The sequence below is a fragment of the Coenobita brevimanus genome, chromosome 76 (genome assembly GCF_032717465.1).
Source record: "Coenobita brevimanus isolate Jiangsu-jjx chromosome 76, ASM3271746v2, whole genome shotgun sequence".
Lineage (NCBI taxonomy): Eukaryota > Metazoa > Arthropoda > Malacostraca > Decapoda > Coenobitidae > Coenobita > Coenobita brevimanus.
In genome coordinates this window covers 5,918,113-5,941,621 of record NC_137029.1, presented here as the reverse complement: position 1 = coordinate 5,941,621, position 23,509 = coordinate 5,918,113, and the positions used below count along the sequence as shown (strand labels likewise).

The following is a 23,509-nucleotide window of genomic DNA, read 5'->3' as shown; positions in this document are numbered from 1 at the left end:
GTTCATTCTTATGCTGACAGACTATTATATTCAATCTAGTTAACCCCCTCCTCGTGAAGGGGTTAAAGAGGACTGTCCCTGTCTCCTCCAGTTTGTAAAGGAAGGGACACCGGGTAGTCAAAGGGATAATAAAGATTCAAACTGACACCGAGAAGTGTATGGAAGCATCACTCTGTCACCTCGCCGCAGACAAGATAGAGCTCCGACGCACCTTCCATATGTGACAAAAATAGAAGGCTCACCAGGAGAAAAGGATTTGAATAGTGCTAGGTCACAGTCATTGTTTCACGGTTAGGTTTGGGTCGTGGGACTGGGAGTGGGTGGCACATCTCATTTCTGACGATTTGTGGACGTCGTGCTAAATCCGTGGATCTCAAAAAACTAAAGATATATAGATATTAACAGACGTAACCTTAGCATGAAGCACTGTATCTTTGACCTAACTCTGTTTACACTGGTAACTTATTTATTATATGTCCGACTCTGGGATAGATTTTAACTGCCCCTTCCACGAGATTTAGCAGTCCTCCTACGTGTCACTCACCTGTACATGTCACCACATCGGCAGTAATACCCAGCGTCCATGATAAATACATGCTAGTGTTGTCTCATTCGGAACTGGAGTGATGGTATTAGTGGAGGTGATTACTCCTGTATACATGACGTCGATGAGTCATATGAAAAATCAGTGAAATCTGTTTAACAAATTTCAATATCATGTTAGTTATTTCTACACCGTATAAAAGGTCTGCAGAGAGGAGGCAGCACGATGTTATTACGCAGGTGGGCACATACTCATGGACGTGGCGCTCCAGCATATGCATGTAATAATGATTGATGCCTTTATGTGTTGGTAGCATGCGGATCGAAGGTGCCATGTGACGGAAGTTTAACCCTTCAGCACCAGGCAAGTCTAGTTTAGTTCATTCCTAATACTACTAGACGAATTCCTTCCTCTTAGTGAGCACCATGGTACTGAAGGGGTTAATTTAGGCTAAAATCTAACCAAATTAGTGAGTTCCTTCTCAGTTGAATAGATCCCCTTCAGTTAACATTACTTTCTTTAATGTCGTCTTACTGAAGTTATAATGTGGCATTGATATTATTTATTACACTTAACCGCAGGACGTGGATTATGAAGATTAAACTGAAAGACGGAAGTCAATAGTATCGTGGAGGCATGGATAATCATGGTGCAGGACTAGTGTGAATACTGATAATGCTCAGTCCTTTATGTGATATGATGATAGTGCTGTACGGATGTGTGTGTGTGTGTGTGTGTGTGTGTGTGTGTGTGTGTGTGTGTGTGTGCAATAATATGTCTATCCATCTATCTGTTTATCTACCCATATGTCCGTTTATCCATGCACCTACCTTCACCAGGAGCCATGGCGTGTGTTGGTGGAGGGTGGTGGTGGAGTGGACGTAATCTACCACGTGGCACACTTCACCTGGACCACCCCCGGCGTCAACTTCACCCTCCACTACACATTCACCCAACCGACCTTCTGCGGCCCCACCTACCACACCAGCCTAGCAGGTTAGCACACACCACCTACTACACCACCCACCACACCTACCACAACACCCACTACACCAACCACACCAGCCTAGCAGGTTAGCAAACACCACCCACCACACCATCTGCCACACCACCCACCACACCAGCCTAGCAGGTTAGCACACACCACCTGCCACACCACCTACCAAACCTCACACCAGCCTAGCGGGTTAGCACACACCACCTACCACACCACCCGCCACACCTACCATACCAGCCTAGCAGTTTAGCACGCACCACCCACCACACCTACCACACCAACCTAGCAGCTCACACCACCTACCACACCACCCACCACACCTACCACACCAGCCTCGCAGGTCAGCACACACTCCACCTATCACACCATCCACTACACCTACTTCACCACCTACCACATCAGTTTCGTACGTCAGACACATACCATACTTACTATACCACACCACCTACCACACCAACTACTACACCATTTACCATACCTACCACACCACCTACTATACTTACCAGCTAACCCATCCACTATACCTCCTAGCCTACCAAACCTACATACCACAGCACACTTACCATATCACGTTTAACACAACCTACCGTATCATACCAGTCACTCGGGTCAGGTGCCAACGACACCAGCCGCCAACCACACTAACTACCACACCACCTAGTGTGTGTGTGTGTGTGTGTGTGTGTGTGTGTGTGTGTGGGTGGGTGGGTGGATGTGCGCGCGCGCACTTAGGGTTTGTAGTTGTTTATGTACAACCTTCATCCTGTCATTGTGTGTGTGCAGATAAGAGATGTAATATTACGTATCCATGCTCATACTGTCCGCATAAGTGTACAGGCTAGGTGTTAAGTGTCTACATCCATCCTCATACTATCCTTATATGCTTAGGTGAGGTGGGGCCGCGGAATCACACAGCAAGCAGCTCTGAGCACCTTTACGCCACCTGCACCTGGGCTATCAACTTCCCACCTGCCGCAGCCCTCGCTCTCACCCTCACCCCGCCTCGCCAAGGTCAGTCCACACAACGCTTGCTGAAATTTATGCATCTGTATTTACACGTCATTTACAGCCTTGTTGATGAACTGCCCCTATATGTCTTTAATCAGTGGAGAGGGAATAGCTGTAAGTGTTGCATGTGTACAATAGGTCCTTTTTTTTAAGTCCGTGTTGTGTTCTAGAATATCATAGCTTCATCAGTATAACTGAAACTTTACACTGTATTGAGAGAAACTGCCAGACCAGCTTTATGTGTAAAACGGAACTTTAGCATTCATTTTTTTTTCAATATACAGTGAATTTAGTGGCAAAATAATGCCAGAAGGACGACACATAACTAGGACTTACTGTACTTGATAGCTAGCGTGGTTCTGACAAACTTAACTTGTAATTTGCTATGTGAGTTCTTATATTTATATTTTTTATATCAGTGTGTTGTGTGTCACTCTCCCTGTAAATTAATAATGTACTGCCCGTGTACCCATGAGTTATCAAGATTATATAACTGCATCTGTAACATTGCAACTTGTAATTACAGTGCTCACATTACAATCTTCACAGCCACTTTTGTGACCAAAGTAACAGCGATGATTGTGTAGGCAACGACCTGACTTGTCACCATAATTATTCTTGTTCTGACAGAAGGACCAAAGCTGAAAAGTCTGCACAAATTGTCTCGTCCAAAGGAAGTTGAACAGAATTAACAATGCCCATCCATTTCGAGACATTTGTTTACAAGCTACAGTAGTTAGAGAATTACTGCTGTATAATTTTTCACGTCAAAAACAAAACATATTCTTTTGACTGCATCGTAAGACAAACAGAAAGACAGATAGACAGCAGAGAAGTAAGCCAAAGAATGAGTAATATGAGTAAATGTGTAGAAAGTCAGACAAAGAAGGAGTCTTATGGATTAATCTGTAGAAGTTCACGGACAACAGATATTCAATCAGATAAAAAGATAGCTTACCCAGCCAGACAGATAGATAACGCCTACTCTAATCTTCGTACTTCATTTCTAGGTTCGTGCAAGACGTGGAATGTGTCGGTGGAGTCAACGAGTCGTGGTGCTGGTGGTGTTGGTGAGACTCTACGAGGTGGTGCCTGTGCTGGCCACCCCACCATCCTACTTAACGTACCCACACATCACCTTGCTGCTTCCATCACGTACGCACAATATCTCTACCTTGCTGTTCTCTCTAAAACTACAAATGATAAATACACCTATAGCCTGGATAAAAATTTTTCTTCAATTATTCACTATTCTTCTATACATTTATAACTTAATACGCAACCATTCTCCTTTCTTACACCCAAAGCTTTCTAAAACCTGCAACATACTCCTATATCTGCTTTATAGACAGTGCGAAATAGATCGTACGTCATCCACCCCACCATCCACTTCAACCTGCCCACACATTACCTCGCTGCTTCATTCACATACGTTAATATCATCTCAACTACGCCTATATGTTGCAGTGTGATTGTCTTACTTACCCTCCCATCTCACATACAACCTCCCACTTCACTGTCTCTGTCTCGCATGCTGATCCTTTTACGCTACCTTTTTATCTACATCCAGACCCCATAGGTGCCATAAATAGCTTGCAGACTAGTTTTCTCCACCATCTGCCTCCCTGCAAACAGTTATTCCACAAATCCCTCACCACTTGGGATATTGCTCTACCATGAAGTTTATCGCGTACTACGAGCTCTGATATCTGTAGTACCACTTCGGTCAATTATTTTCCATATATTTAACCTACAACATTAAGCTGACTCATTACTCGTTTGTGTTTATGTTCATCATGGTCACTTTTTTTTTTTTTTTTTTTTTTTCACTGAAATTTTTTTAGCCATTTCGTCGATACAACTCCACTTATCCGGGTTTTCTGTCATTTTTGCTCTAAAATTTTTTTGCACTCATTATTGTTCATTCCTTAGGTCTCAGCAGCGTCTTCGGCTTTTTCACGCCATCTCTTTCACAACTTCGTAACATCGGACACCATTTTGATCCTGACGCATCAATTCTTCTCCATTTTTAATCTTCCAGCTTTATTATGACAACATCTGCTCTTATCATAACATTTTCATCCCCATATATATATATATATATATATATATATATATATATATATATATATATATATAACATCACAAAGCATGGAAGGAACAGAAAGCCATCTAAAAATTAATAAAAATCGACGACGAATTTTAACTTTCATTCTTGCGCTATATCCACACGATTTCTTTCATCTTTGGAGAGATTTTTGTCACTGAAGGGGTTAGCTATAGCCTTCACAATCCCAGTCACTACTAGGGATTTCTCCTAAGCTAAGTAAATGGTGTGGACGCAGCAAAACTTAAATAAAATGGCGTCCTCTGAAGCAGTTAATTACGAAATTCCTTCCTTATGGCTTCACATTTACTGCCTCTCACCCGGACCCAATAATAGTACGGTACAAACCTTGTGGTGGGTGTCGCACCGCCTCCACACGCTTGCACCGAAAGAGAGAGAGAGAGAGAGAGAGAGAGAGAGAGAGAGAGAGAGACACACACACACACACACACACACACACACACACACGAGTGTGTGTGTTTAAGAAATAAAAATCGACTGTACTCTCAGTCACCTTCCACCCCATATATCTGCAACACTTGCCTCCATCCCTGTCAACTCTGTCCTTTGTCTTCTTCAGTTTCGAGATAGCAGTATGGAAGTCAAAGGGTAGATAATTATTTTGATTGAACTACGGACTGCAAGATATTCCTTCAGCTGAATAAAGGGGCCTGGATTTAGCCTAAATTATAAAACCAAGTTCTTCTTATGTCGCTATCCTTCCTTCAGCCTTGTCGGAAACCCCACTTTTTCTTTGGGGGTAGGGGTGTTGCTTTCCTTGTCAGTCAAAGCTAGGCGTAAGCAGAGAGGTGTTAGTTCTGACGTGTGACCTCTTTGGCAGGCTGGAGGTGTGGGGCAACGAGCGACGAGACTGGCTCATCACCTGGAACACCCACTGGCCTCGGCCAGCACCGCCCACCTCAGTATCACCCAAGCCAGAGTCATCACGCACCGTCAACATCCACCCCACCAGGTAACACAAAAAACCTGAAATTGCGAAGTGGAATGCAAACCCCCATTTTTTTACGTTTATTTCTGATATGCGTGTTGATGGAGCGTGTTTGGCCCTCTGACGTTGCTGCTAACTGCGTTCTGTCATATGGGTTGCAGGGCTGATCATACCTAAGAAGCACAGCCTTTCCTTAACCCTTGTAGTAGGATGACACACTTTTAATAATATTTTTGACACTTCCAGGCAACTTTATTCATATCAAGGGGAAACTGGTGTAGTGAAAGGGTTAAGTGAGACTATATTTAACCCCTCCAGTTCGATAAATAGATAGAAAGATAAATAAATACATAGAATTAGACAGATATCGTTTGAATGATAAAAATAAATAAAATGTTACCTGATCAAATGGACTACATGACCTCGGAAAATCAGCGGCTTGTCTTCCATTTTTTGCGATTTAAGACTTTAGTACAGGCCCCCCAGCCTTCATGAAGTCAGTGTTGGCTAATTTTGTCGTAATTAATTAGAAGTTGTTGGCACATTTCACTAAGCATGTTGTTAATTAGTTTGTTAATTGGATCCCCCTCTATCCTGTTTTCTCTCTTTTGCTATCTGGACCTGACTTCCCCCCATTCATAGGTGGGAAAATGATGATGATGATGATGATGATGATGAATTTTAATTTATCATCAGGAAAATTTGACACTGTAATTATTATCATCATCATTATTATTATTATTATTATTATTATTATTATTATTATTATTATTATTATTATCATTATTATTATTATTATTATTATATCATCATCAGTAAATAAATGTAGACAACAGTAATATAATACGTGTATAATGAAACTAGTACACAGTGGTTGCTCAAGACAGAGCAGGCGATTTAACCTAGAGGTAGAGGGGTTTTTATAACTGCAGTGAATAAACATAACATTCATTTAGTTTTTCATCACTAGCATTGAATTGTCAGCTACTGGGAAGATTAAGTTACAAAAAGTCTTCATCGTATTCAAGGGGTTAAACTGTACTAATTCCTTTTGCTTTTTCTTCCAGGAGAACGTTCCTTGTACAACAGAGTAGTGGAGGCAAGAGACACTTGGAGATAAGTGTGTTAAGTCTGTTTGTGATGATGGTGCTGCTTCACTTACCCCTCCTCCAGTAACCCCTCCCATAGTGACCCCTCCCCCAGTGACCCCCTTCCCCAGTGACCTCCTCCCCAGTGACCCCTCCCCTAGTGGCCTTTCCCATCCTTCATGATCTCATTATCATCCTTTGTCCCCCATTCTTCATATTTTCCTTCTCCGCAATTATTTCCTCTTTCCTTTCTTCATCGGTGTCTCCCTTTTTTTCTCTCCTCTCCATTCCTCGCTTCCATTTCCGCCTTCCTCTTAAAATTTTTCCCTTCCCATCCTCAGTCCCTCACTCAACCCTCTCACCCCCCACCCCATCCATCCATAAACTCATCAATGGTGCTGGGTCCCTGGCTTCCGTCCCTCGCCCTCACACACCTGCACAGCACAGCAGGCGCACAGAATATACACAGAATGCGATTGAGATGGCCCGTGAATCGTAGGCAAAACTTCAGTAGGGTATTCCTGAGCTATTGAGGGTGATCAGTGCAATGGTTGGTATCCACACTGGCACAGGAGACTTCGTAGATTCTGTTCCTTAGCAGTATATTTTGCCTTTAACATTTTAACCCCTTCAGGCCGAGAGTTCCAACCACCACTAAATTGAATCAGATCCTCGTTATGAAGGGACTGTTATTTTCTTGTACACTATTTATGATTTTTACATCACTGGAGACTTTTTAATGAAATGTGCCAATAAATCTCAGTGAACGAGGTGTTACATGCTCTCTTAAGGCAGCGAAACTACGACCCTACTTATATGGACCAATTTTTAGTGTTTACTGAATTGCAGCTGTTCTTGACATCTCTTAAGTTCATTATCAATAATTGTAGCTCCATAATGGCTGAGAACTGAGCCATTGTTGATACTGCACTTAAAACTCAAAAGTAACTCAAGAATAATAATAACCTGATATTTACCACACTTTTCACGGGGAGCTCTGTATATCGCCACAACTTTTCCAGTTACAGCACAAATTATCTGTGAGACGAAAGTATAAAACAGAGAGAGACTGCAGTGCCCAGAATTATTAATGACGCATAAATGTTTAGCTGAGGACAAAAATATTGTTCCAGCTTTGAGTCGAACATTTATAAAACTCTAACGTACTATTCTGAAAAGTTTAATGGACTCCGAAGATACGTCAATTGGATTTAAGAGTCATCATTCACTGTCTTATCGTTTTGGAGTGGATCAGTATTTATGTCAGCAACTCTACATGACTGAAAATTCTTGGATATGTTAACGTCAGAAGGGATAAAAAGCAAAATAATGTTGCTCTTTACTGCATTAATTTTAACTTGAAAAATATATCGGTCAGTCACAAGTGAAAATTCAGTCAAAAATTAACCATGATCAAAATAATACGTCTAAAATCAGAGATGTGACTTTACCACGAGTGCAAATACGCTGATTTAGCATAACCAAAGAACTCTTCATTTTTTTTTTTTTTTTCAATTTTTACATACGCATTTGTTAAACAATTTGTCCACCCGTACTAACACATTTATAAAGATTTTTGTAACGAACTTGTCGTGTAAGTCCATAATCAGTGAGCAGTGGAACAGGTATTAGTGTCCTAAGTGGCCATGGGTATCTTGCAACGCATTTTCCTTGGCAGTTTTTTCTACACGTTGCACCTGAATATCCTCTGTATGTTATTCATGCAAATTATGTCGATGTTAACGATACAAGGAACATACAAGAAGATATTAAGGTGTAGTACGCTAAATTAATCGCATCGAAGTTCTGCGTTAACGTCCTCTGTGCCACCAAGTTTCCGATCCAGAAATGGAGCGTTCGGGGCCAAGGCAAGATTGGTAGGGCTTCGTTGCAATTAGGAAGGAGTCTGACGCAAACTATTCTGTCATGTATACAAGTACGTCGGGATAAGTTACAAGAACACTCCCTTTCCATGGGCCACCGTGTTTCATTGCCAGACAAAATGTAGGTGACGGTGAGAAGCAGAATGTTTGTCTTTCAACTTTTACTCTGGCCAACATGAGTTAGTGTCTAAATATGGGTCGTGTTCTGAGCCGCATGGAAGTTTTACGAACACTACTTCCGTAGCTGTTTATTTTGTATATTCGACCTTAGCTTTTTCTTGTACTGTGTGTTGTTTATATTTTATGATCATCGATGTAGTTTGCATTCATGACTTACAAAAGGATGTTTAGGTTTAATATACAGAATTAATCGCTAAGGAAGAGGTGCCGCAAAGCCTCCTATCCCACCTACAATACGGTTGTAAATTCGAACCCGACCTCAGTGTGAAGTGGATCTCACTCTATTCCTAAATGACACAATTAAAGCACTAAATAGCATGACACACAAATGCTGAGCAAAAACTTACTACTGAGCTATTGCAAATGAGAGGACAAAGGTGTACAATAATGTCTCTCCACGTTTTGGTCGACCAGTTTTAAAACTCTTACAGTATACTGTATTGTTTGTTGGGTTACGAAGATCGCACCACTGGGTGGGTGTCGAAAGTCACTGCTCACGGTCTCGCTGTTATCATAAGGTGGATCGAAATTACACCTATCAACAGGAAACTTATCTCTTAAGCCCCGTCCCCTTCTTGATATGTCCCCGCACCTCCAGACCCACTGTCCTGTCGGTGGGTGAGGAGGGACGGAGCTTAAAAGACAAGTTGCATGGCGGCGGATATAGTATCTACAGTAGTACAGTATGCAAACCCTCACTTTCTGACAGTCGATGATACGACACTTGTGAACATTGGATGTACTGTAGTTAACCTGCATGCCACGTTACAGAGCGCATTCAACTGAAAAGGAGGGAAGCCAGATTCACCTTACTCTTATTACCGTGTGTGACAAATGCCTGTCAGATATTGGGGGTTTACCTACACTACACCTAATTTTGATAATGCGTTAACCTGCCCAAAAAGGCAGGAAGACATATTTAATATACTATAGCACTAGCCGTGTGTGTGTCTGTGTGTGTGTATTCTGGGCAGCCGAAACTACACATTCAAATCGCACCAAAATTGGTACAAAAATCGCAAAAACTTCGCTGATTTGAAAAAACTTAGTCCCGTCAGGATTGAAAAACTTTTACTATGTTTAATGAACGATCACATTTTGACCAAAAAGAGCCGCTCCCGGCACCCAGTCGGTTCCCATGGCCGAGTGGTTAATATATCGGACTTGCGTGCGAACAACCTGGGTTCCATTCCCGAAGCAGCAAATAACACGATCAATTCGTTAGCTGCAAAAAATTCAAGTGACAACGTCAGACTAGAACAGCGCCAAAATGGACCACCATGGGCCCTTCGATGTCGCCCTGACGGCCGATAGTGACAACGTTAGACTAGAACAGCACATAAACGTGAGTCGGATTACCTGAAATGATCGCAACGCTCGCGCAAAGCGCGAGGAAACGAGTGAGAAGCACGAGAAAACGACTGCGAAGCACGAGAAGGCGAGCACGCGGCGCTAGAGCCCTCTGCAGGAGCAAGTGCGAGAGGGCCCGAAGGGCTCACGAGCACTTGTTATTATATAAAAAAGTATAAGATGAAATAATACACGATATTCTGAAATCCCTTCAGTCCGGTGATGTACTTTATATTTTTTTCCTGTCCTACAACCAAACGAGTTTATGTCTTTGGAAAGACCTTTCGAACAGGAGGGGTTACAGATATCCTACATTAACTATATTAATAAGAGAGATCCTCCTTAATTTAAATATAAGTATCTGAAGACAGGCAACATAAATTAATTCAAATACGTCATCGAAGTAAAGGGATAAAATGAATGATAAGTAATATGCTACATACACAACAGGATATTTGTGAACACAGGCCACACATCACTAGGCAGGGTGGCATGGTGGTGCTGGGTAGTCATGTACTATTGCACCCAAAAATCCCATCCCTTCTACCATTCAGGAACGCATGACATGATATTAGTCTGGGTAAAGTTACATGTAGTCACTGTAATGTGTTTCGGTAGGTAGATAGTTACTTAAGGATTTGAATTTCATAAAATCAGACTTTACTGATCTACCAGAAGGCCCGCCGACGTCGTAAAAATACCCCCGCTAATACCAATACATCAGTCCTGTATGAGACAGCCCTAGCATGTATTCAGTATGGACGGTGGGTGTTAGCGTCGAAGTGGTGACATGTAGAGGTGTGTGGTACGTAGGAGGACTACTGGGCCTTGATAGCAGGCTGTGAAGCCTATGCCCAGAGTCGGTCACATAAAAAAAAAAAAAAAAATTACGAATACCGATGCCATGTTATGAGCTGCTGAGAGGGGGAACGAAGCATTTGGAGGCAATAGCACGTACCTGAGCCACCGTTCTCCTCACCTCTGACCTAATCCCTGGCTGGATGGAAGTCATAGCCAAGGTTTCCCACTGATGAGGTTTTTCTGGTTTGTGCGTGTAACAGTTCCTCCTATGATCCAGAGAAGCTTCAGCTTGTCTCCATAACACCGGGGCCTGTACTTTCGTCAGTGAAGGAGTTTTTTCAATCACCTCTTAGGGAATCAACTTAAATATTAAACCTCAGCATCATGTTTTTATGATCTTTATATTTTTAATACCAGCAAATTACATAAATACCATAGAAGAGAATATTAACGTATTGTATGTAGAAATAAAGTGGCAAGGTAAAGGTGTTAGGGGTCTGGGCAATAGGTCTTCGTTCAGTGTGAATCCGTGACTGCGACTTCACTCTTCGTGGGGACAGGTTTAGAGAGTAGACAGAAACTATGGCCCAAGTGTGAGGTGTGCCACATTTGAACCTGGGACAGCGTCAGTGTGTAGCAGTGGTCTGGCAGTTGGTACACACGTCAGCCTTTACGTATTCTTATGTTTGCTGATGGTGATAAGATGAATGAAGGGGGCTGCCAGTTTCTATTTAAAACTCTGATGCATGAATGTCGAAAAGAGTACTGGTGCTCTCCCAGGTTTAACTTTTTCAACCCAAGGACGTCTCTTATTTTACTGTGGCTGCTGAACAGATGATTGAGTACAGTTGGAATCAATAATTGTGTCAGATGGAGTTGCAGCCAGGGTGAAAAGTTGTATCACGTGGCGATCCAATCTTGAGTCACAGGAGTCAGTGCTAACGGAGATAAGTAACCTCCGCTACCACTGACCTTCCAACATAATTTTCTTTTCACTGGCTGCATGTTCTATACCGCTCACTGCCCGACGCGACTTTTGACCCCAAGTGTAAAGTACAGGAGAAAACTCTCGTTGAGGTTAATAGTGGATAACCAACCCCCTTCTTTTCGGGAACTCTATCTTAAGCTGAGTGAAACTGTCTTATGGTAATAAGAATCAAATAATAAAACGTTACCACGCTGAAGGAGATATATGTGACAAACTATACAGAGGCAAGCAGAGTAAGTGAGAGTTGTGGTGGATGCTGAATGTTGTGGGTAGTAAAACCTTTATATCAGGCACGTTTTTATCATTCTGTTCTCCCTTTACAAAGCTTAGTTTGGCATGGAAGAGTTTTTGTTTTCTAACTGGAAGGCTAACATCTGATCCTACTACTTTCATTCAGTTTCCTTAGCATGGGAAAGACTTTTCGAACTGGAGGAGTAACATGTGTATGTATTCCTCATGAACCTCTTCAGCATAAGAGGCCTTTCATAAATTTAATATAGCGAAAATAAACCAAATAAGACGTCCTCCTGCTAAAAGGGTGAAAATATGCTAGATATGATAGTGTTCAACTTTGCAATAAGCTGGTCATTGAGGTTTCAAATTGGATAAAGAAAAAAATATTCTTTTTTATGTATCTGACTGTGACCATTGACTATGGTGCTAGAAGAGTGTTGTTCCTTCAGAAGTTGGTATAAGGAGGACTTTTTGTTGGTGCTGAAGACGTGTTGCTATACTCTGTCCACTTTAAAGAGACCTACACTTGTCATCTCTCCATCTTGTATACCGAGCTATAACAGGAGATTAAAAACAATACGGTGCTAGCCACGAAAAAGTGCTATGGAAAAGATGTAGAGTCTTATTTGCCACTGAGATAATGGGCAATAAGAGAGAAGTATAATGCTGCCAAAGCACTTTCCGCCTTTGAAGTGTTATTAATGGTGCTGGACAAATACCTGACATGTTTAAGAGGTACAGTCATCCGCAAAAGCCGTGTCATTAATCTGGCCATACCCTTACCCTCAAATACCGGTTTTTCCTCACTCTTGGGTCCTGACTAGCTCAAAGCCCTACTTGCACTGTTCCTGTCAAGCCCAAAACCCTACTTACACTGTTAACAGAGAAATGCCATTTCTTTCTGTGCTGTTTCACATCAGTTGTTACAATGACGTGTTCCCCGCGGGTCAGGAGCGACTACACGACTTCTGTGAATAAGTGCCATCGTCAACAAAAGTCCCCATGCTTAATATAAGGGAATACTGTGAACACTGAAGAATGTGGTTATGAGTGCATAGGAACGAAACGTAATGTACACTAAAGATATTTTGACACCAGCGATGAAAGATGTGTGCTGTGTGTTTTAAGACCTTGAATCATGTGAGGTATTCTCTTGGTTTATTCATGCTACCCCCAGACGGTTTTACTCTTACAGGAAACATTTTATAGTCAGTGAAAACTATATCGGACTCCCATATTTGAAAAATCACTTAAACTGAATCACATTGTCCGGAAGTAACAAGACTGAAACAGAATACGTCATTGGATTAAAGAGGATGAGTTCTATACTTTGTCCTCCCTAACTTGGCCTAATGTGACCCTGTTCATCTTGAATGGTAATTTGCAACAAGAGATTAACACCAGAGTATGATGCTAGTTACAAGAGAAAAAAAAAAAGGTGATATGGAAATGATGTGGAGCAGCAATATTGTCTCTCGTGTTCTATCATGGAGCAGCGAGGAAAAAGCTCCAGAAAAGGACGAAATTCTCAGTCAAGTTAAGGTGGACGAATTATAGCAAAGTGTGTGCAATGGTGTGGATGTGATGCATGTTAGATGTGGTCTCAGGGTCGTGTGATGTACATAGCCTGGTCGGACACATGATTCCTTACCACTATACTCTGTCCTCTGTAACTTGGCTTAATAAAGCCTTGCCTTCGTCATGAACGCAGGGCTGTACCAAGAGATAACACTAGAACAGGGGTGCCCAGCCTTTTCTGCCGAAAGGCAGGACCGAACATTCAAGAAGATTTCGTCCAAGGGCATTTTAACCTTCGATTCGTTTCGTTGCTAGTGTATTTCTTCATGGTTTTTCTTTCACCCACCATGAAAGCAGTTAATAGATGCGAATCATTATGTAATACTCGCTAAAAAGTGGACATTAATACCTAATAACCAAATATAATTAATATGGTATATTTACTTGATTTATGGAAGGGAGGTGGATAGATATTTGTTGTCTGCCATTGGCTGGGCACGCCTGCGCTCTGGGCAGGAATGTAATGCAAATGGTGCAGGGTAGAGGTAGTGTTGTTTTTTTCTACCACTGAACCACGGAAAAAAAGCTGGAATATTAAAAATTTTTTCGCCAAGTTAAAGTGGACGAATAGAAATGACCAAAGGAGAAATCCACAAACAGACTTACGATGGATTCCCTGTCGCAACTTTATTTTGTTATTGCAAGAAAAACAAAAGGATTAGGAAGTACTCACATTATTCTTTCCTTGTCTTTCAAAAAAAAAAAAAGGAAAAGAAAAAAATAATAATACAATTTTCAGCTGTATTTTTTTCCAGAAGCATCAAAACATGACAAGATTCTACACTCCTTGTCCTCTTTGCAAAAACACATAGTTACGATGGAGAATTGATCATAAGTACCTTAGTGAATTTGTCCCATGAATATACACAAACACACAACCTTACGACGACGGATCACACAGCAAAATAGGCCAACCACATTATAATTTCTAAACCTACTAGTCTCAGAGTCAGTATAATTAACCTCATGAGTCAGATGACGTTGGCTTATTCTTACCTCCGCCAGACGATTTTACTCATCTTAGGGGAAATCGTTTGTAGTAAAGAGCTTTATCTAACACCCTCTTGTTCTGTAAGCCTCTTCTGAGCTGAGTAAAATCGTCTGGAGGCAACAAAGAATGGCATAAGGAGTCCATCATCGAATAAAAGAGGTTAACAGTCCAAAATTAATTCCTGAAAAAAATCCAAGTCAATCAAACACGCAGCTCTTTCTGTTATATTTTGTATTCTATTTGTATTCGCAGCGGTGTTCGAAAAACTGGATTCAGGAAACATGTTCAAGAGAGATGGTTGTGTTCATTATCCCTTTGAGCCTTATTCTCGATGGCATAGGAGGCTTCATAATATTTCTTCCTACAGGGTGACACAAAAAAGCGATACCGAGTTTGTTTCTGAGCCACAAAATTTGGTACCGTTTATTTTGGCTCACCCTGTAGTGTACCTTCTTTATGGCTTCAATAATTCCTCCAGTGACGTATTTTATTTTCTATTATTGCTACCATCAGACGTCATTTAGTTTTCTGAGAGACTTTACAAGCTGGAGGTGTTAGATTTAGCCTTCCCTGACCCCTATGCCACTTAGATTATGGCTCTTATGTCCGATGCCGACCTGAGTGTGACGAGGCGGCAATGTTGCTGAAAGCCTCACTGCTCAGTCCGAGGTCGCCCACACCACGGCCTCTACCTTAGTACTACCCAATAGGTTTATATGGAACAGATATATATTAATAAACTATATTTGTTGATCGATTGTATCCTTATCCAGATTTTTACATGCAGGAGATGTATGTAGAGGAGATGTATAAATAGATAGATAGATGTTTACTTATTTGTTGCACGCCTAATTTTTTATCCCAGTTTGTGGATTCAGGAGATAAATTTGAAGATTTATATTTATATTTCTTGTGAACCTGTCTCTTCATCCTGGTTTTCATAAAGTGACAGAGGCAGTCGTGTGATTTTATTCTGTGCAGTATAACCTGGTTTAATAGGTTGCCTACACCCACACACCCACACACACACCTTTCCCCGCCATTCCAACTTTGCAAACGAACCAAACATTCCGATTCGAGTTTGTGGATGCTTGATATCATAAGTATCATTTTGCGGGAACAGTCGTGGCAATGAGCACGAGCACCCATTGCATCCACTACCTCCTACAGTTGAATTTATTTTTCTTTCTTATACACGAAGCCTCTGCATACAACACATAGAGGCTGAACTCATCATCAGAGAGCAGAGACGACATCCCGCCTACTCAGTCAACTAAGGCTTAAACCTGAAGTCACAAAGTGGGATCCAGACGCCCCAATTTTTAAAGCTGATGCTGGGGTAGCTGACAATGGCGGAACGCATTTGGATGCTGACTGCATTCTGTAGTTGGGATGCAGGCTAATCTTATCTAATAACTATAGGCGTTCCACAAATGACCTTCAAAAAGGAGTTTGCATTTCACTTTATTTTAGGCTTTAGCATACGACCTTAAAGCCAAGTATTCCAGGGAGTATGAGAGACCGTTTCATCTGTACCTCAGCGATTTATTCTGCTCATTACACCTCAGTATCCTCTTGTATGTTACTGATTCGTACTGTGTCTACATAAAGCGACATAAATAATATACAACAGAATGTTAAAGGTGTAGTATGCAAAATAAATCGCTAAGGAAGAGTTTTGACGTAGCCTCCTATACCACTCAGCATACGGCCCTAAAACTGAGGAAGCATCCTTACCAAGACTGCGGCACACATCCAAGCTGTGCAAGACTCTGCGGCTGAACTGACAGTTCAACCTGTGCGTTAGTGCAAACCCTTACAGTACACCATTTACGATTCAAAGGTGTCTTCCAAAAGCAGTATACCTCATTCATCATTAATTATTGCCTCACTGGGGACTAAGAACTTTGTGGACTATTTCACCAGATTTCCTCTGACAGTGTAATATTGTCAGAATATGCCCAGAAGAATGGAAAAGCAGGGAAACACTGTCGGTAACTTTTTCAGGTATATTTCTACCACACACTCGGAAGGAATGTTCCTAACACCTCTGACGGGTGTAGTTTTTGTAACCAGATATGCTCCTCGATGTATCTGGTTTTTCAGTATTAATGCAGTTTTAGCCACTGGGAACATAAGAAAAAATCCCTGTCAAAAATATAACCTAACAGCTTGACAAAAATGGAGAAATGACACTGATAAACCATGAGCATTTCGCGAAAGCCATTTGTCACAATTATTATGTGGGTAGAAGTTTGTTTCCCTCATAAGACGAAAAAGGACCCATTTCAGACAGAGAAAAAAGTTTGCGTACAATTCTACTGCGTCTACTTCACACTTAGGGCGTGTCAACCACTTTCCTCCCTGACATATTGCAGTAAAGTGCATCATTTATGGACAGAGAAATATACCATGTTTTTTTCAGCTTCGGAACAGAAGCCAGCAGAGGAAAGCGAATAGACGAGATGAAATAATAGGCAGAGACACTCATCAATCCCCTCTCAGCTTACAAGGAGTAACCAGCAAAAGAAAGTGAGAAGAAGTGACGTATCAGACGAACTTTTTTCCCAACAGTACCTAAGGCGCTAGAAACAAGAAAGAAGAGTAGTAAATGGAAGAGGCGGGAAGAGCGACGCGGTACGCAGGGGGAACTTTAATGCACAAGTTTAGGCCGTGTTCAGAGCTGTGTCGTGTGAATGTGGTGGTGTGGTGCGGGTGTGGTGGTGGTGTGGTGTGGTTTGGTGATGTTGATGGTGGTGGTGGTGGTTGTGTGTTGTGTTATTGATGTGGTTTGGTGTGTTGGTGGTGGCAATGATGATGTGGTGCCAGTGTGGTTGTGGTGGTGGTATGATAAGATGAAGTGGTGTGGCTTGGTGTGGTGTGCCGGTGGTAGTGGCGGTAGTGACGATGTAGTGTGATGAAGCTGGTGAGCTGATGTGGTGCCCCTGTGGTAGTAGTGGTGGTGGTGGTTGTGGCGTGCGTGTAGTGGAGGTGACGGTGGTGATGTTGGTGCTGTACAAGTGTGGTAGTGGTGGCGGTGTGGTGTGGTAGTGTTGGCCGTGGTAGTGTAGTATGGTAATGTGCCGGTGGTGTTGGTGGTGGTAGTGTGGCGGTGGTGTTGTTGGTGGTAGTGTGGCGGTGGTGTTGGTGGTGGTAGTGTGGCGGTGGTGTTGGTGGTGGTAGTGTGGCGGTGGTGTTGGTGGTGGTAGTGTGGCGGTGATGTTGGTGGTGGTAGTGTGGCGGTGGTGTTGCTGGTGCTAGTGTGGCGGTGGTGTTGCTGGTGAGTGTTGTGGTGGTGGTAGTAGTGGTTGCGTCATCTCACCCAGGGACCCTCCAGCGATGTGGCGTAGGAAGACAATCTCACCCAAGGCAGAGTTACGAGGAAACTTTTACTCCCTCATTATATCCTCCTCCCTGCTACTTCCTTCTTACTCTCTTTTCTGAATATTTGACAAAGTTCGTAATTATACTTGAAATAGTCGCTGCTCTGCTTTTCTCTCTCAGTTTGTATGTTTGTCTGTCAATCTATCTATCTATCTATTTGTCCTTCTATCTATTTTTCTTATAACAAGACATCATACACCTGAAAGGGATGGCCACGAGCAAGTCACCTCCTTGTCACTTTTTCCTCCGCCATCAGGATGTGCTTCCTTCAGTTACCACCATTGTCACCTAAATGTCTCTCCACTCCATCCCTCCACCTCATCCTCGATACCCCCCTTCCCCTTTTCCCTCACATAAATTCCTCTAGTCAGTCTCTCATTCTCAGTTCTCCACGTGGCCAAATCGTGTCGGGTACTTTTAACACTTTCCAGCACATCCACCTGAGCACCACAACGCTTCTAACTTAAACAAGATATTCTAAAGTAAGAGAAGGGGAAAGGAGGGGAGATAAAGGGGTAAAAGATAGGACCAGAAATACAGCGGTGAAAAATGTAGACATATAATAGAGATGAATATTATTGTAAGTAGCTGACTATCGGTGCTCCATATCTACTGGTAAGGGTACTGGAACTGGGTGGCAGCCATAACTTACACTTGGCGATTCTGATCCTATAGAGGTGACTTGAGGTTTTTATATCACGGAAAGTACTATCAGGCTGTAGGTCTGTCTTCTGCTCTTACGTGATCTAAACTACAGGGGCCTACTCTTGCGCCAACCACTTACATAAAGAGAGCCAAAGTTGGGGGATAAAAATGCCAACTTTTAAAACATATTAACTACAGGATATTTGTTACTGAGGAACTGAATATGGAAGGCCCAAGATTTGAATGTATGAATCAATCTGTTTACCGAAGAAAATACTAGACAGATAGATAGATAGATAGATAGATAGATACTTATGTTAACCTTACCAAGAATATCTCACTTACCATTTCATTTTGCTTCATTACTTCACCAATAATGATAAATAAAATAATCAGGAGATAGTAAAAATAACATACACTGAAATTGCTCGTAGTGAAGATGCTAAAATATCGAGAAAAAATATCAATGGTACCCAGAAAAATGATACGACTGGATTTCTACACACATTCATTATTTTCTTTTGCTGTCTTTTCTTTTCACTTATTTGACACGTTCCCGAACCCAGAGTTGAGTAAAATCGTCTGGAGAGCACAAGGATTAAATCATTGCACTGAAGGGACATATTAGCTTCCATTTACCCAACGTAGAGGCTTATTAAACTTAGCTGTTGTTGTTTGGCACGAGACTAGTTAAACTTAATTATCTTTTTCTGTAGTCTGAGTAAATTACTTATGTTTGCAACGGATTTTATTTTTGTTTATTTAAAGCGGGAGTAAAATTAAACCATCCTTTATGCTAGTTTCATAAATTTTGCTTTTATTTTTGCAAGAATTTGATTAACCTTGGCCATCACTTCTAATGCACGAGTTTGAGTGAATTTTGCTAGCACTGTTCAGCATTAGTGATTAAATTAAGCTTTCTTGTTTTTTTAAAGAAATAGTTAAGTACATTAATTGATCTTTATTTACGCAAGAGTTTTACTTAGTCATATGTGTGTTCACTTACACTGACTGCATGGCTACCGTGCATGGCGTAGGACCAGCTCTGGGTACTGACTGGCTGTGACGTCACTGGATCTTGAGGAGTCGAGCATCTGCGAGATAAATTGAGACTAATGAATCTTTTGCAGTCAGTGTCACCTCCGTGCTCGTGGAGTGTTGTCGTGTTTATTCTTCTCTCCCCTCTCCCCCCTCCCTCCCTCTCTCTCTCTCTCTCTCTCAGCTTTATTCCCTCTACTATTTTGTCTGGCCCTGTAGTAAATTCATTCTCATCATTAATTACTGCTTCATTTCTCTAGTCCATCAGTTTTCTTTTCCATGTTTTTGTTTTCTTATAACATCTCTCATTTTATTTTATTTATATGCCATCCAATATTTTTTCTTCTTCTTTCCTGTTATTTCACTTGTTATTATTTCTTTCCTTTTCTATTCGTTTCATCACTTTCTCGCAGTTTTTCGTGGTGCATCGTATGTTACTTTTCTTTGTATTCTGTATTGTTTCAGTAATTTTTTCCTCCTTTTTTAGTTATCTCGTCTACTATCTTTCCTTTCTTTTTTCCATTCATTATTGTTTTCATCTTGTTATTTCTGATGTGTTATGTTACTTTCTTTTTTCCTTTTCTTTACTCCGTTCATTTTTTACGTGAAGGAGTGAGATATGGATTGACTGAGGACCAAGATTCTGCTAAAGAGTACGTGTATGTAATATCACTGGCATCAGCACATCTTATTTCTTTTTTTGTTGGTGATGGTAGTAGTAGTAGTAGTAGTAATAGTAGTAGAAGTAGTAGTGGTAGTAGTTTCCTGTGGTCGTACCATTATATACCGCCGTGGTGGCTGAGTGGTATGATTCACTGACTGCTCATCATCCGACCCGATAGCCCCCACCTTCACCAAACTACAATACCTCACTCACCCTCACCCCTCACCTTACAACGCCCAACACCGACCTCCTTCCATCCTCACCTCTGACCCACGTTCACTCCCAATCCCTCATCCACCCTCATCCTTCACCCACACCCTTACCCTCACACTTCACCCACTTTAACGTACACTCATGCCATCATTCTCACCCTCACACCTCACCCAGTTTCAGTCCTCCATCTTCACCCTCAGTAATCCCATCGCTCACCCACCTTCCTCCCTTCCCCATACCTGCCAGTCACCCATCCTCACCTTGATCCTACCCCACACCTCACCAACATTCACCCTTCACCCACTCTTACTCTGACCCACTCCCTCGGTCACTCACCCTTACCCTCACCTACTCCCACACCTCACTCACCCTCACCACTCACCCACCCTTACCCTCACCCATCCCTACCTCTCATCCATCCTAATCCCGCATCCATCTTCACTTCCACTCACACTCACCAACCAATGCTACTCACCTACCGTCATCACTCACTCACACATCCCCCTCAACCATACACACCCCTCACCCACATTCACCTCTCACCCATCATTACATCTTACACACACACACACACACACACACACACACACACACACACACACACACACACACACAGAGTTTGGCAGAACTGCACAAAAGAATGTACGGCACAGTATAACATTTACTTCATGTTTTTGTGATGCCATTTATTCTCTCCCTCACCTTTATTTTAGCCAACAACATCCCACCCAACCCTATAGTCAACCAGGTCCACCCCATCCAAACCCGTCATACTTCAGCTCTACTTCAGTTTTCATTTGTACCCCATACCACGCCAAACCAACTCCCAATTACCGCACTACACGCCATTCTTTTCATACTTAGGTACCCTCCCTTACCTAGCGTATTTACTCCATATGACCTCATCTAACACCTTCATCACTCAACTCCATGCCATCCAACCCCGTCATTTTTGCTATGTCGCATTAGTCGTTTATACTACATACCACCCCCGTCAACCCCGCAATTACCCCACTGCACCCCATGCAACCCAGTAATACTCTAGCCTACATCTGTTAGTCTTACCCCATGCCACCCCAACCAATCCCATCATTTTCCCATTACACTCAATCCAACCCCGTCATAGACAGGTACCAAACCCCACTTGTCAGATTTACCTTACATCTCTCCAAACCAATCCCGCCATTGCCTCGCTCCACCCCATCCAGCACCATCATTCTCAGGCATTCTACCTCAACTGTCAACCAACCCCAACCAGTCCCACCATTACCCCACTCTCACTCTCTCAATCTCATCATTCCCAAGTACCCTGCCTCACCTGTCTGTTTTACCCAATACCACTCCAGGTAACCTAGCCATTACTCCACTCAACCACATGCAACCCTCCCCTACCCAAGTATCCTACCTTACCTGTTAGTTTTACCCCATATAACAAACCCCACCATATACCTTCTCCACCCAGTCCAACCCCTTCATAGTCTGCCCTACCTCACTTAAAATTTTTACTCCATACCATCCCAACCAACCCCACCCTTACCCCACTACACCCGCACCCAACACCACCATACTCAGGTACCACCCTGCTTCACCTCCCCAACCAATCCAACAGTTATTCAGCTCAGCCTCATCCAACTCTGTCATAAATTAGTCCTATCTCAAGTGTCATTTTTATCTCATTATCGACATTATCAATGGAGAGGGAAAGAGGGTAATGCCTCTTGTTACTGTTGGTTACTTTGCTTACAGATAACCATAGATCGTGAATACCGAAAGCAATTTTCTCTGACGTCATATGCTCCACTTTCGTTTTCTTTCATGTTTTTCATGGTACACAAAACTAAAATACTCCGCACGGCATCCATTATCTTTTAACATCCACGGAGCCAAGGTCCAGAGAATCAACCGCCGCCAGATTTACTCCATTTCACCTTAACCCTTTCACCATGATGACAGAACTTCCATAATTTATTGTTGCTTAATATTTTTTTCTGAATAAAGTACGGTACTGGCAAATTAATAATAATAATAACAATAATAATAACAATAATAAAGATATAACCTGGTCATTGCGATGTTCTAGCTTAGTTCTTTTAATCACGCTGCCTGTTGGCAGGCAGGCAGAGAAGGAGGAAGGCAGGCAAGCGGGCAGGCAGGTAGGCAAGGAAAGAAGATAGGTAAGTGGGTAGACAGGGAAGCAAGCAGGCAGGCAAACAGGCAAGATCAGCAGGAAGACAGGCAGGCAGGCAAGGCCGGAAAACAGACGAGCGGGCAGCTGATTTCCGTTTTGTATATCATTTTTCAACTTTTTTCTATCCAGGAAAGTCTAACTCAGGTAAGATCGCTTGCTTTCTTAATGTCATTTTAGGTTAGTTTGTTAGTCGGTTAGGTTAAATTGTCAGGTTAGGTTAAATTAGGATGGGTTCAGTTAGGTTAAAAACAGTAGAAGGATGACCATTCTGGGAAAATCAAATTCAGAACGTAGCACAAAAATGCAATTCAGAACGGGTCTGCAAACGAGGTCGGGCAGGCAGTCTGGAAGGTAGATTAAGAGTGGTGACGTCAGACAAAACTTGTCATCTCTCCACCAGGTGGAAGTGACCAAGTTTTTTTCTCCACATTTGTCCTCACAAACACCTCACAAGCGTTATCTGCAAGAGTTTATGCTTTCCTGTCTGCCTACCAGCCAGCTTGACGAGTCAAACAAAGCTTGTCATCTCTGCCGATTAGAAGCCAACTTTTTCGATATTTTACTTTACTTTAAGCCCACAGACGCCATCTATATGAAGAGGGTGTGCTTCCATGCCTGCCTGCCCACCTGCATCCTTGCCTGCCTATCCGCCAGCCTGCCTGTCATCCAGGCTGCCTGC

The 23,509-nt window shown here is 42.3% G+C and overlaps 1 protein-coding gene across 1 annotated transcript in view; it reads left to right on the top strand.

Annotated features, from left to right (window-relative positions):
* Positions 1-15,395, top strand: part of LOC145408266 (uncharacterized) — a 194,090-nt gene extending 178,695 nt beyond the window's left edge. Inside the window, exons 12-17 of the mRNA XM_080279034.1 lie at positions 1,384-1,540; positions 2,430-2,552; positions 3,560-3,704; positions 5,498-5,629; positions 6,673-6,725; positions 15,289-15,395. Coding sequence (XP_080135160.1) covers positions 1,384-1,540; positions 2,430-2,552; positions 3,560-3,704; positions 5,498-5,629; positions 6,673-6,725; positions 15,289-15,395 — 717 coding nt within the window. The remainder of the gene's footprint in view (positions 1-1,383; positions 1,541-2,429; positions 2,553-3,559; positions 3,705-5,497; positions 5,630-6,672; positions 6,726-15,288) is intronic.
* The last annotated feature ends 8,114 nt before the right edge of the window (positions 15,396-23,509 follow it).